At 58.6% G+C, this 12,418-nt stretch overlaps 5 protein-coding genes across 5 annotated transcripts; 3 read left to right on the top strand and 2 right to left on the bottom strand.

The window, feature by feature from the left end:
• Positions 1-324: 324 nt before the first annotated feature.
• On the top strand, positions 325-1,314 carry JN550_010436 (uncharacterized protein; the record flags this gene model as incomplete). The annotated part of the gene is made up of 4 exons (XM_049308690.1): positions 325-716; positions 836-896; positions 957-988; positions 1,128-1,314. The coding sequence occupies 4 exons, from the start codon at positions 325-327 to the stop codon at positions 1,312-1,314; spliced, it is 672 nt and encodes a 223-aa protein (XP_049167569.1).
• Positions 1,315-1,651: 337 nt separating this feature from the next.
• Positions 1,652-2,539, top strand: JN550_010435 (uncharacterized protein; the record flags this gene model as incomplete). Its single annotated transcript, XM_049308689.1, has 1 exon — positions 1,652-2,539. One exon carries the CDS (start codon positions 1,652-1,654, stop codon positions 2,537-2,539), a length of 888 nt encoding a protein of 295 aa, XP_049167568.1.
• A 676-nt stretch (positions 2,540-3,215) lies between these two features.
• JN550_010434 (uncharacterized protein) lies at positions 3,216-4,200 on the bottom strand (the record flags this gene model as incomplete). Its single annotated transcript, XM_049308688.1, has 4 exons — positions 3,216-3,329; positions 3,386-3,456; positions 3,523-4,071; positions 4,140-4,200. The coding sequence occupies 4 exons, from the start codon at positions 4,198-4,200 to the stop codon at positions 3,216-3,218; spliced, it is 795 nt and encodes a 264-aa protein (XP_049167567.1).
• Positions 4,201-7,606: 3,406 nt separating this feature from the next.
• On the top strand, positions 7,607-8,111 carry JN550_010433 (uncharacterized protein; the record flags this gene model as incomplete). Its single annotated transcript, XM_049308686.1, has 2 exons — positions 7,607-7,743; positions 7,889-8,111. The coding sequence occupies 2 exons, from the start codon at positions 7,607-7,609 to the stop codon at positions 8,109-8,111; spliced, it is 360 nt and encodes a 119-aa protein (XP_049167566.1).
• Positions 8,112-9,211: 1,100 nt separating this feature from the next.
• On the bottom strand, positions 9,212-11,447 carry JN550_010432 (uncharacterized protein; the record flags this gene model as incomplete). Its single annotated transcript, XM_049308685.1, has 2 exons — positions 9,212-9,403; positions 9,468-11,447. 2 exons carry the CDS (start codon positions 11,445-11,447, stop codon positions 9,212-9,214), a joined length of 2,172 nt encoding a protein of 723 aa, XP_049167565.1.
• Positions 11,448-12,418: the final 971 nt, after the last annotated feature.

Genomic DNA, 12,418 nt, shown 5'->3' with positions numbered 1-12,418 from the left:
TTTCCGCAGGGGTTTGACGGCGGCGTCGATACCGTCCATACCCACCAGAGCTGCCCGTTGCCTGCGCTGTGGCGTGCCGGAGTCTAGGCGGGCGAGGCAGCCAATCGGGGATTTTCCAGTGGCCGGGGGGCCTTCTGCCGCTAAGGAAACGCGCCCGCCAGTGCCAGCACCCAGCCGAAATTTCCTATGCAGGAGCTTCGCTCACGGCCAAAACTCCATCAGGGGACCGGACCTGCACTGCTCATCAACAGCCCTTCCAGCCCTCGACAACCCGCCTCGCCCCCGAGCCCGACCGCAACGTGCAGAGAGGCAGCGCTTGCGATCATGGCCGCCGTCGCCAACCGCTACGTCGAGCTGGCCAAGGCCATCCACCCGCGCCTGCAGCGCTTCCTGGCCAAGTACCCGCCCACCCAGATCCTGCCCGTCAACACACGCGCGAATTCGCTACAGGCTCAGGAGGGCGCTGTGCCGAACCCTTTCCTCCCACACAAGCACCCCGTCACCGGCAAGTGGCAGGAGCCCGAGTTCTCCCTGCGCCGCCAGGCCGAGCTGGTCAAGCTGGCCCGCGAGGCCGGCGTTGAGGAGCTGCTGCCCTTCACCAACAAGGGCACCGAGGAGCGCATTCGCAAGCGTGTCGAGGAGGGTCTGCGTGTCAAGGGTACCGGTGTGGGACAGAAGGTCAAGGGTCATCACCACGAGAGAATGCTGGCCCCGAGGTATGTCGTGCTGTTCTATGCGGCGTCTGCGAGTTTTTCTGGTGCTGGTACCGGGGAAACTCGCCGACCCCGTAGAATACGAACTCGTCTTTCATGGACTGGTGCTGACAATACCGTAGAATGGAAAAGAGACGTACGGCTATTTTGGGCATGCCGCGGCTGGTTAGGGAATGGCGGAAGGTATGTTCTCGACACCAACATCTCGTACTCTGATCCCCAATTGCTAACCATGTGCTGTAGACGGGTACACGCAAATGGACCAAATTCCCCAGGTAAGGGGCAAACCAGGGCTACGGTGTATCATAATAGGAAAGGGAAAAATGTACAAAAAAATGTATCAATATGTGCAAAACCCAAAGAATCATTGCAACACGGCCCTCGAGTCCACCAGCAATCGTTGCGATCCACCAGTTCGCCGCTCATCACCAGCCATTGGGCTACGCCACTGTTTGTTCCGCCTCTGGACGCAGCTCTCAAGACGTGGTTTGCATCCCCCCAAAAGGTTTGTGCTTTATTTCCTTCGTCCGATATTTCTCTACCATCGTCATTTCGTGTCCCGGAATCAGGAGCTGGCGCAATCCGGTTCATGGTCACGTGACCGTCTCCGGGAGCCTCCATCCAAGCAACTTTGCGGACCCCAGCACGCCTCGGTACCCAAATCAAGTTTTCAGACCCCGAATCCCACGACTTACATCAACGGCCAAGGACGGCCTACCATTTATTGAAGATCCCTCCTATATGACCTGAACTCTATCTGAAAACTTGGATCTCCATGCTACACTACCGTGCAGATTTAAATAAGATCTCGCGAATTCACAGACACAAACAGTAAATAAAACTTTTAAAGAGAACCAGAACAGATACACATAGAAAAGCGGCCCCCAAAAAGCCAAAGCAAGCTTACACACATCCCCCCCCCCCCCCCCCCCCTCACCATGGCGCCTCCCAAGAAGGATCAGAAGAGTAAGGAGCCAACGCTCTTCGAGATCCTGGCCATCACGCCCACGTCGCTGGACGGCCAGGACAGCGCCACCCAGATCAAGACGGTGAAGCAGGCCTACCGCCGCGCCCTGCTCAAGCACCACCCGGACAAGAACCAGCAGGCCAAGGCCGCCGGCGCCCCGGCCGACCCCCAGGACGCCGCCTCCAAGGAGAACGGCAGCAGCGGCAACCGGAGCGAGGAGACCTTCACCGTCGACCAGATCACGCACGCCTACACGGTGCTGAGCGACGGCCGCCGCCGCCGCGAGTACACGCGGCTGCTGCAGACGCAGTTCGGCGCGGCCACTTATTCATCCTCGTCGTCATCGTCGACGTCGGCGCCTTCCCAGAGCGGCAGGAACGCCAACGCCAACGGCAACGGCAATGGCGGCGGCTTGTACACGTTCAACGTGCACACGTCGACGGCGGCCAAGGCCGGGGGCTCGGGCACCGAGACGGTCGACCTGGACGACATGCGGTGGGACGGGCGCGCGCAGGTGTACCACCGGACGTGCGGGCGGTGCGGCACCAAGCGCGGCTACTGCTTCCGCGAGCTGGACCTGGAGGAGGTCGGCGAGGAGGGCGAGCTGATGGTGCAGTGCATCGGGTGCTCGCTGTGGCTGCGGGTGCTGTTCGCCGAGGCCGAGGACTCGGACGAGGAGGCGGAGGGAGCCGGAGCCGGCACGGTGCAGAAGCAGAACGGCGCCGACGGCGCCGACCTGAAGCAGGTCCGCAGCGGCAGCGCCGCCGGCAAGAACGGCGCCTGGACCTGGAAGCTCAACTTTGGCATCTCCATCGGCGGCGGGGCCAGCGCGAGCGTCAAGTCCGGGCGGGATTCGTAGGCTCGGCTTGGGGCCGTCGGTCGTGAATGACCCGCGGGGCGTGACCGATGGCGGCGGGTCTGGGTGTGGTGTTTTTTGGGCAAGGGAGTTTTACGGCAATGTAATATAGGCGCTTGGGTGGCATGGATGGCATGGATGGGTCAGCCCGTGATGTGTTTTTGTACCATATAGAGCATTCTCTTGAAGAGCGGAAAGTCGTGGCGGCATGGCATGTCATTAGAGCATTAATCAAACCAGCGAGCGCATAACTCTGTACAAATCTTGGTCGGTCTCCATGGATGAAAGGTGACAGCTCCAAAGCCAAGCCAACTTCAATCTCACATAATACCACAATCATCATGTGCATCGTCACATTGTTAGAAAACAAGGGTTTTTATTTTGTCCAGACGGGTTTGCATTAGAGTCTAAAAGCCAGGCACGGTACAATTGACCTCCAAAAGCTCTCCCTTAGCTCACATGCTCCTCCCTGAAGGAAAAAGAGAGAAAAATCCATCTTTTCTCCCCAATAGGTCTTTCTTTGTCTGTGTATTTGCCGGCGGAAAACAAAAAGCATGCAGAATTGTCAACTGAAGAGGTTTCACAAGCCGCACTCCATAGACACCAGATCCCATCCATGGTCCGCCCCTACAACCACCATCTTCGCAGGTATGGTCCAGAAAAAAGCGCATCAATACATTTACTCGGCAGCCTTGGGCTCCTCGGCGGGGGCCTCGGCAGCCTTCTCCGGCTCTTGGGCAGCGGGGGCAGCCGACTCGGCGGGCTGCTCGGCCTCGGAGGAGGTCCAGAGGGTCTGGATTCTGTGTTAGCAGCTACTCCCCAAGCACTGATCACGGCCGTGCTGCTTACCAGGTTGTCACGGAGGAGCTGCATGATGAGGGTCGAGTCCTTGTAGCTCTCCTCGCTGAGGGTGTCGAGCTCTGTGCAATGCGTCAGTAAGAGAATGGCCAAGGGGACTTTCACTTCTGCCTGTGTTGGTAACTTACCGGCAATCGCATCGTCAAAGGCCTGCTTGGCGAGGTGGCAAGCCTGGTCGGGTGCGTTGAGGATCTCGTAGTAGAAGACGGAGAAGTTGAGGGCGAGACCCAGGCGGATGGGGTGGGTAGGAGGAAGCTCGGTCTGGGCAACCTCGGTGGCGGCCTTGTAGGCCTCGAGCGACTTGTCGGCCGACTCCTTGCGGCGGTCGCCGATGGCGAACTCTGCGAGGTAGCGGTGGTAGTCGCCCTTCATCTTGTGGTAGAACACCTTGGACTCGCCGGACTTAGCAGAGGGGATCAGGTGCTGGTCGAGGACCTCGAGGATGTCGTCGCAGATGCGTGCGAGCTCGGCCTCGATCTTCTGGCGGTACTCCTTGATGAGGCCGACCTGGGACGAGTTGCCCTTAGACTCCTCCTTCTGCTCAATGGAGGTGACGATTCTCCACGAGGCACGGCGGGCACCGATGACGTTCTTGTAGGCGACGGAGAGGAGGTTGCGCTCCTCGACGGTGAGATCACGGTCCTCGGAGGCGACGATCTTCATGTTCTCGACCATCTCTACTTGGAGTCAGCCGAGCGCCGAGCGCAAGACACATACGCGGAGGAGCGTCGGACGCATAACATACCCTCGTAGCGCTCAGCCTGCTCGGCGAGCTTGGCGAGATAAACCGCATCTTCGTGGGCCATCTTGTCGTAATTGATGGACGTGGGATTTGTGAGAACTGCAAGGACAGCGCTTATGCGTCAGCAAAGTGGAACTCGGCGGACAATAGACGAGAGGCGATGGTGTAATGTGAATCGCCGAGTCAGGTGAGAGGACGAGAGTTTGGGGAGAGGTGAACGGGACGGAAGGAGAGCCCAGACGCATCGGCGGGGGTGGACGTGAAGTGAATTAAAACCGCTTGGGACCGCAGGAAGGCCTTGGGCAACTGCCTTGCCCTTCGTCAAGCTGGCGAATGCGCCTCGAAGCGAGAGAACAATCGGAAGCCTCAGGCAGGGCCGATGTCACCATCGAGACAATTGTAGCCTCCCCGCAGGAGCGTGGTGGGGTTTGCGCCTACCGCTAAAGCCGATGGGCGCGTCGTCGAACGGGGAAGGGATGACGGCGCGGGTGCTGTACAGTCGCGAACTGGCAATGGGGGGAGATTTGTTGATGGATGAATTGTGCTGTGAGGGTGGACTGGCGGTCGTCGCTGGGAGACGAGGGCGTGTGCAGTCGGGTGAGCGTCGTGGCAGGCGATGACGACACTCTCAGGGTTTCCCAGGATAGGATGCAGAGCACAGGCAAGGCAGGGCAAGGAGAGAGGGACTCGGGAGAGACTGGGCAATGGGGGATGGGCCAGGTGATAGGTCAAGGGGTGCCGTGGGCAGGCGGGCGGGTTTAGAGTTCAGCAGGCACGCACCTTTTGTTTGTTGCGGTTATCGCGAAGGGAAGGGCTGCACAAGACGCGTGAAGCACAAAATAAGGGAGGGACTTTGTGTGGGTTTGTTGTGAGTGGTTTGGGGGGGAGAAGGCAAGAAGATTTCGGAAGTGGTGCAGTGTCGAAATTGGGGATGGGTTTTGTTGGCTGGTGCCGGAGAGAAGGTGAAGCGGGCAGCCAAGGTGCAGGTGGGAGGGAGAGGAAGAAGGCGGCGGCCACATGTATCCAAGTGGACGGGGGGGTTTGATTTGCGCCTGGGGGGGGGGATGCTGGGTGCTGGGACTGGGAACTGGCAAACTGGGGGGCAAGCTGGGCGGGCGGGCACTGCTGGACGGGCGGTGGGCCACCTGGGATGGTGCCCAGGTGCACTTTGACTGGGCTGGACGCTGGACTAAAAGTTAGGTGCTCACTGGACTGGGAGTCATCCATCCGCGCTTGGTCTGCCCCCCAGGCCCCCCCCGTCAACACGACGTCTGGTGCTGCTGACCGTCACCACTCCAGTCCCCGCCTAATGATGCCCGTTTCGTGCCCCTCCTGAAGCCTCACGCCCGCCCGCCCGCGCAATGCCATGCAGATGCCATGCCATTGCGCACTCTCCCATTCCCATTCTCAGATAGGCCCACCCGTTCTGCTGCACCTACATAGTACATGCTATACACACGCATCTCTACTTTGTACCTTGTTGACGTGGTCATGGGTGTCTGTCTGTGATCCTCACGTCCTCTCAGGGTCGCTCGCCCGACTGATTGCTTCCCCTATTCGAAACGGGCTTCTCATTGGGCTGACAAGCATCTAGTGCCACATCATGCTTTATCTCATGTTGGTAAACAAGAAGAAGTCACGGTACAGACGTACACACACACACACACACACACAGACCAATCCTTCTGCTCCGGCACGTCCAACTCTCCTCTGGTGACATTCAAGCTTCTCAGTCGAGTGTGGGCCTACTATTTGGTGCCCGTAAGTTGCAGCACAACACTTCTTACAGTTGCCATGGAGCCTCTTGTGCAGAATTGCTGCAGATATCTCCCGAACGCCCTGGATCATTATTGCTCGGGTCCAGGCGGTAAGCCATAGGGCACTTCTAGCGACTTCCATCGTCGATACAGATGGCATAGTGAGCTTGGTCTGGTGTCAAAGCTTGCGGCTGAGACCTCCTGCCATCCCATTGTCAATGCCAACCGCCCGTTGATGCGTCTCAGGCATGTACAAATGTCCATATCGCCTGGCCCTGCCTGGATGGCGGCACCAATCAGGGCGCGAATTCCCAGTCCAAGACACAAACCCTTTGATGAGCGAGCGCACGAGCCAAGTATTTGGTTGAGGATGATCGCAGGGTCCGTGGATGGCTTGAAAAGAGGGGACCTTGGAATCGGGCAAGGGACGGGAACGGAGATCGCAAGATAACGTCGGGGTCTGCAATGCAAGCTTACCACCACCACCACCACCACCATCCCAAGAAACCTTCCAGAGGGCATCATGCAGGCCTCTTCAGATCTCCTGCGGCCCATCAGGTGATACGTCGTGGCCGTCGAGAACCCTGACCAGTCATCGCGGGCTAGGCCGGTGGTGTGTGGCCACAGCGAGCTTAAACGACGTCACTAGACCACCGCCGCGGGAGGAGCTGAGCCACTAGGTCGACGACGGTTACGCAGTACGGGGGCGGACGCTCTGTTACGCAGAAATGGCCTTTATTGCCAAGACATTTCCTGTAACCCCACGTCTGCGGCAGGCTGTCACAGCCAGTCAATGCGTGTCCGGAGAATTATGCCCTCGGTAACTTGGGGCGTCGAGTTTTCTGTAGAGAGCGACAGCTCAATTGATGTTTCGCACCGTATGGTCCACTGCCAGAATGGCGGTCGTCGAACGAGCATGCGAGGACAGCTTTCTAAGTCGGTAACATGGCAAAGCAGGTGCACGTAACTCGGCTGCCAAATTTAGAATGAGCAGGACCTCAGAGTGATCCACTCGGCCGCCTAGTATAACGAGCAGCAAATACCATAGTAGACAGTCAGACAGAGACATACAACAAACCAACAGCCAAGGCAACGGCAATCACAACGCAACGACGGGGCTTGCCAGTTCCCCCTCAGTGAGTGCCTCGACGAACCACCTGATCTGGTTATTTTTGCTTTGGACAACACAACACCCTCATGACGAGACATGATTACATAGTCCGCGGGTATATGGCAGGTTCTAGTCCCTGCCAGCTGCTTCGGATCCAGCCGGCCCGTCTCGTTACTGTGGCCTGACCTGCTCCCACCAGACAGGCATCCGTTGCTGGGTCTAGGTGGTGTCGGTGGCTCCACTCTCGGCCTGCAGCTCCGTCATCAGCCGAGCTCTACCACGGACGCAGCGTAGCAACATAAGCTCCTCGCTTCGCTTCCGTCTTCTCTGGCGCCCAAAAATCCCTTCCACTCATCACAGCATTCGAAACCCAATTGAATCAAACCAGGTACGCATGCTCCCCATCCCATCGCGTCCCGTCCCCTTCTCGAGCTTCGGGCCTCCGGCTTCCTGCTCCTCGAGTGCTACGTGCGCACCGAGCTTCAGCTTGAGCCTCCCCAATCGAATCTGCCTTCTCGTCCGGAAGTACGGGGAAGGGCGAACACGCCTGCAATTCTACAGGCGGCTTTCTGACACACTTTCCACGCAGACAAACCGCAGTCATGTACAGACAGACCCTTGCCAAGGTCCCCATGCGCAGCTGGGCTGCCACCCCGATCTCGCGCCGGGCCTTCTCCATCACCGGCCGTGTCATGGGCGAGGGCGACACTGGTGCCCCCCCGCGAACCGGCGGCCAAGGGTAAGCGATCCATTTCCCGTGTGCCACGGCCCTTCCCTCTCGTGAAGAATTTTGGGAGAAGGAGGGCCGGAGATAGAGACAGGGTCAGAACGCCCTATAGAGCAAGTCACAAAGATGGCTAACCCGGGAATTCCGCCCCGAACAGAGACGCCTTCCAGCGCCGCGAGAAGGCCAACGAGGACTACGCCATCCGCCAGCGCGAGAAGGAAAAGCTCATCGAGCTCCGCAAGAAGATCGCCGAGCAGCAGACCCACCTCGAGAAGCTGGGCGAGCACATGTATGTTTCCTCCCCTTTCCCTCCTGCGGACCCCTTCACCTCCATGGACCAACCCTCCGCCCTCCCCATCCCCAATATTCCGCCTGCCTAGACGGAATATGTGTATACCTGAGGCAGGGGGTTGTGGGCAGGGAACCGACAGGAAGACAACGAGTGGGAACCTGTGCTGATTTGTGTCTCTCAGTGACGAGTTGACTCGCGAGCAAGGCGGCGAGCAGAACTAAGCCCTTCTCGGAGGCTTGGAATTTCTTGTTTTCCACGGGCGAGGAACGGATAACGAAGGCTTGTAGAGATGCGGGCGTTCGGACCCTTCAGAAATGAGGCGTGTGTAGTTCCGAGGTTGTGTGTATGAATGGACTACTAGTAGCCGTAGTCCGGTGTACATATACATACCCTATCGTGCTGTCCCGACGGGTATGCATGGATCTTCAAATTGAGAAAAAATCCCCACCTCGACCACGTGTTCCCTAGTTGTGACGAAGAACAGACCGAAGCTCCCATACACGTTCCTGCTCCCATGTGTTATCTATGGGGTTACTTGGTCCTGCTGTATCGTGTAATGCTATTATGTACGATGGCTGAAGCTAGTGGTCAACCAAGCGCTGATCTGAAAATGTGATTGATTATTTTCATGTTTGCCTTGAACGGGGTGCTACGAACGCTCGCTTTTTTAAGAGTTGGACTTATTTGGAAGGTGTATAGATATTTCTTGATATCTGAAGCTGCCAATACCCCGAGTTCACAGGTACAATTTCGTAACATCTCGTACGCAAAGCCCCCTGACAATACATCGTCATCATTTGCAGCCATCAAAAGAAAGACAGGTGTAGATGGTACCGTGGGGATTACGAAATACTGGTCCCCCGAACATGCTTTGGATACTTGGGGGCCAAGGTTCTTGCCGATCAATCCAGCGGAGACAAAAGTAGCACAGAGTACAGCAGCAAGACAGATTCTACAGCTTTGATACACGCCATCACTCCCTTATTATTTCCCCCCTTGAAAGACCACGAAGAGGGTAGAGACTAGCGACTCTTCCCTGGTATGTACAGTGACACACAATGTTGCATCCAAGCCTGAACTCCGTTTTACGTATCTACCAAGATGCCTGGTCCCGTGGGTTTCGGCCCAGATAGTCTACACAGCTTGTCCCCGTCTCCATCCATAATAGCAGAACCGAGAGGGCGCGTCTCATCTGCGGCCACCCATGTAAGATCTGTAGAAGCTCTCGGCAGCGTCTTGCTCCGAACCGCCGTACTGGTTTCCGATGGTGGCGCTTGCCTTCTGTGCCGCGTTGACCTTGGCCTGCAGGGAGGCAGCGTTGGTGTCGATCCACTGCAGCTGGGTCAGGTGGTTGTTGAGCACGCGGACGATCTGGCTCAACTGCGAGATGTGTGTTAGTGTTCTGGTACCAGGCAAACTCGGAGGCACAAGTGTAAAGACTCACCGGGTCGTCGGGCTTGTTGCCCTTGCTGAGCGTGCCGGAGATGTCATTGATCTCCTTGATCATCTTGGTCAGGTCTCTGCCCATCTCATCCAACCGATCCGTCAGCTTCTCGGCAAGCTTGTACGTCTTCTCGCGTTCTTGGTCAGGGCCGGCCAAGGACTCGGCGCGACCAATGTCTCTAGAGAACATCTGGTCGACTTCGGCCTCGTATTTATCAAGCCAGACCTCGAGCTCTTCTTGCTGGCTCTCGACCGTGATCAGATGTCGTTCGACGTCTCGGCTGGCCTTGTCTGCTTCAAAAGTGTTCAGGTACAACTCCTGAATCTTGGCGCCGTTCTCAACAAGAAGTCTATCCCAAGCAGCCACTTGGGCTGCTTGCTCCTTGAACTCCTTCTGGTACTTGGACAGATCGGTCGCCCAACGCGTAATGATCTCGTCCATGGTCTTGTTCTTGAGGCGAGCCAACTGTGATGTGGGTCCCGTGGTAGACGCTCCCAGAGGGTTCGAAGCGGGTTGAGTGACGGGGGTACCGGCCGCCTTTGCACCGCCAAGGGCAGAGCTTGTAGCTGGTGCTGCGGCGGCAGCTGCCGGTGTTGAGGACGGAGCTGCGGTGGTAGCCGCCGCGGCACCGCCAAACAGACCACCAGCCGCTGGCTTGGCCGCCCCTGAAGTAGCGGTGGCACTTGAAGTCGCAGGAGCAGAAGTTGAAGTTGCAGCGCCAAACAGGCCCCCGGCCGACTTGGGAGCCTCAGACGAAGCTGCACCTGTAGCCGGCTTGGCGGTGTTCCCAAACAGGCCTCCGGATGAGGCAGCCGTTGTAGCTGGCGTAGATGAAGAAGAGCTAGCCCCGGCGGCTCCAAACAAACCCCCAGAGGCTGGTGCAGTGGTAGCCGCAGCGCCTACTTTGGAGTCTGCAGGCTTAGCCTGTGTATCGGCAGGTTTGGCGAACAATGAGGGAGTTGATGAAGAAGTAGCAGCGCCAGTAGCTGCCGGTTCGGAAGCTGCGGGCTTTGCTCCGCCGAACAAACCACCTTCAGCCGCCTTGGGCGGGCCGTTGTTCGCAAACAGGCTTCCTTGCTGCTTGGGCAATGGCCCACTTGCAGCGGAGAAAAGGTTCGTCTTCTTGGCTTCGGTCTTCTGCCCATCAGCTGCCGGCGGTGCGCCGGCGGGAGTCGTAGAGGGCAGATTACTGAACATGGACTTGGCGGGAGTTGCAGTGGCAGAAGCTGCGGGGGCATTGGAAGATCCGAACAGGGACGTCGAGCCGGTTGTGCCAGTCTGCCCGGTCGCCGCAGGGGTAGCGCTGGCGGATCCAAATAGAGACGCCGAAGTCGTGGCCGTCGTCGGTGCTGTCGTGGCAGGAGTGCTGGTGTTGGCAGAACCGAAGGGCGACGGCGAGGAGCCAGCCTTGGGGGCGGCAAACAGGCTGCCTGGTTGCGTGCTTGGTGTACTGGCCGAGGTGGGCTTGTTGGCAAACAAGCCTCCCGAGGGGAATGCGCTGGCGGTCGTTGATGCGGCGGGTGCTGCACTGGAGGCCGGGGCGGAGCTGGCGTTGCCAAACAAACCGCCTGGCGGGGTCGGCTTGTTGGCAAACAACCCACTGCTCATTGCTGGCTGAGAGGTAGATGCACCACCAAACAGTCCACCAGATGGGCCCGTGGTCGTAGGCGTGGTCGTACCTGAGGCAGGAGCAGCACTGGACGCGGCGCCGAACAAGGACTTCTGGTCTGCGGGTTTGGCAGCCGAGTTGCCGAATAGACCGCCTCCAGAGGCGGGTGTTGAAGCACCACTAGCACCGCCGCCGCTGGCGTTTCCAAAGGCGAAGCTGGGGGTTCCGGACGACTGTGCCTGGCCGAAGAGACCACCGCCCGATGCAGGTTTGGCCGAGGAGCCAAACAGGGAGGTTGTGGGTGCAGTCGAGGTGGTGGCACCAGTGGTTTGGGCGGCCGAGCTGGCGGGAGTGCCGAAGGTGAAGGACATGATGGGCAGCTAGGGCCTTGGGAGGGGCTGGCAGGCTGGAATGCGGTTTGATGTCGAGGTGGCGTCGAGATGGGATAGTTGTTGGTCGGGTCTCACAGATCTCTCATCCTTACGTCGCTAGCTCGCTGGATGCCGTGAGCCAGGCGGGATGCCTGTAGGGTCCCGGGTGCGGGCGCGGGCGCGGACACGCTTCGGGGCGTTTGCAGGCTGCTTGTTGTGCGTGCTAGACAGCGCAGCGAGGCAGTCGTCGTCTGGTCGGATGCGGTGTGCAGTCCGTCGCTGAGTAAATGGGCGGTTGTTGTGAGGTGACGGGCTGTCACTTTTCGCGAGATAGCTTCGCAAAGAAAAAAGCACGGGCAAGGAAGCACCAGACAGTTGCTGAACGCGCCTTTGCTCCGCTAACCTTGGGCACGTACCGTGGGAATCTTAGTGGCTAACTCAAGTCAGTAAGTACTGTGGTACCTACCGCACCGTGCCTAGCGCGAGATTTCCAGCACGCACCATGCCGGGCGGCCGGGCGGCCTGGCAGCCAGCCTCGCCGCCAAGCCCTATCCATCCACCCAGCGCCGTCGGATTGGGTGAATGCTAGGCCGCCTGGGTCCCCTCCCCACTCTCTCACGAGGCTGGCCACTCACCGGGGCACACTACACTGCGATACCTAGGTAGGTACTGTGGTATGCCAGCCAGCGCGTGCCAGCAGGAGAAGGTAGGTACTGTAGCAGCAGTCTAGGCCTGGGACCGAAACAGCCTAGCAGCCTAGCAGCCGAAATATGGGCCCATCAGCCAATGCTAACCTCTAGCTAAGGCTGCCAGTCCCAGTCGAAGCCCGTCCACGATCCGTGGGACCCAACTTCCTCCCCCATCGTCAGTGACGAGCATCAATCGACTAAGGGGATCAAGTCCAGCCAACCGCGTCATTCCCTCCAGCATCGCCATCTCGCCGCCTCCTCTGCATTGCACCTCTCCCCTCT

The sequence above is a fragment of the Neoarthrinium moseri genome, assembly GCF_022829205.1.
Source record: "Neoarthrinium moseri strain CBS 164.80 chromosome Unknown scaffold54_Wmoseri_CBS_16480, whole genome shotgun sequence".
NCBI classification, from domain to species: Eukaryota; Fungi; Ascomycota; class Sordariomycetes; order Amphisphaeriales; family Apiosporaceae; genus Neoarthrinium; species Neoarthrinium moseri.
The sequence above is the reverse complement of the archived record's forward strand: the minus strand, read 5'-3'. Positions and strand labels throughout refer to the sequence as shown.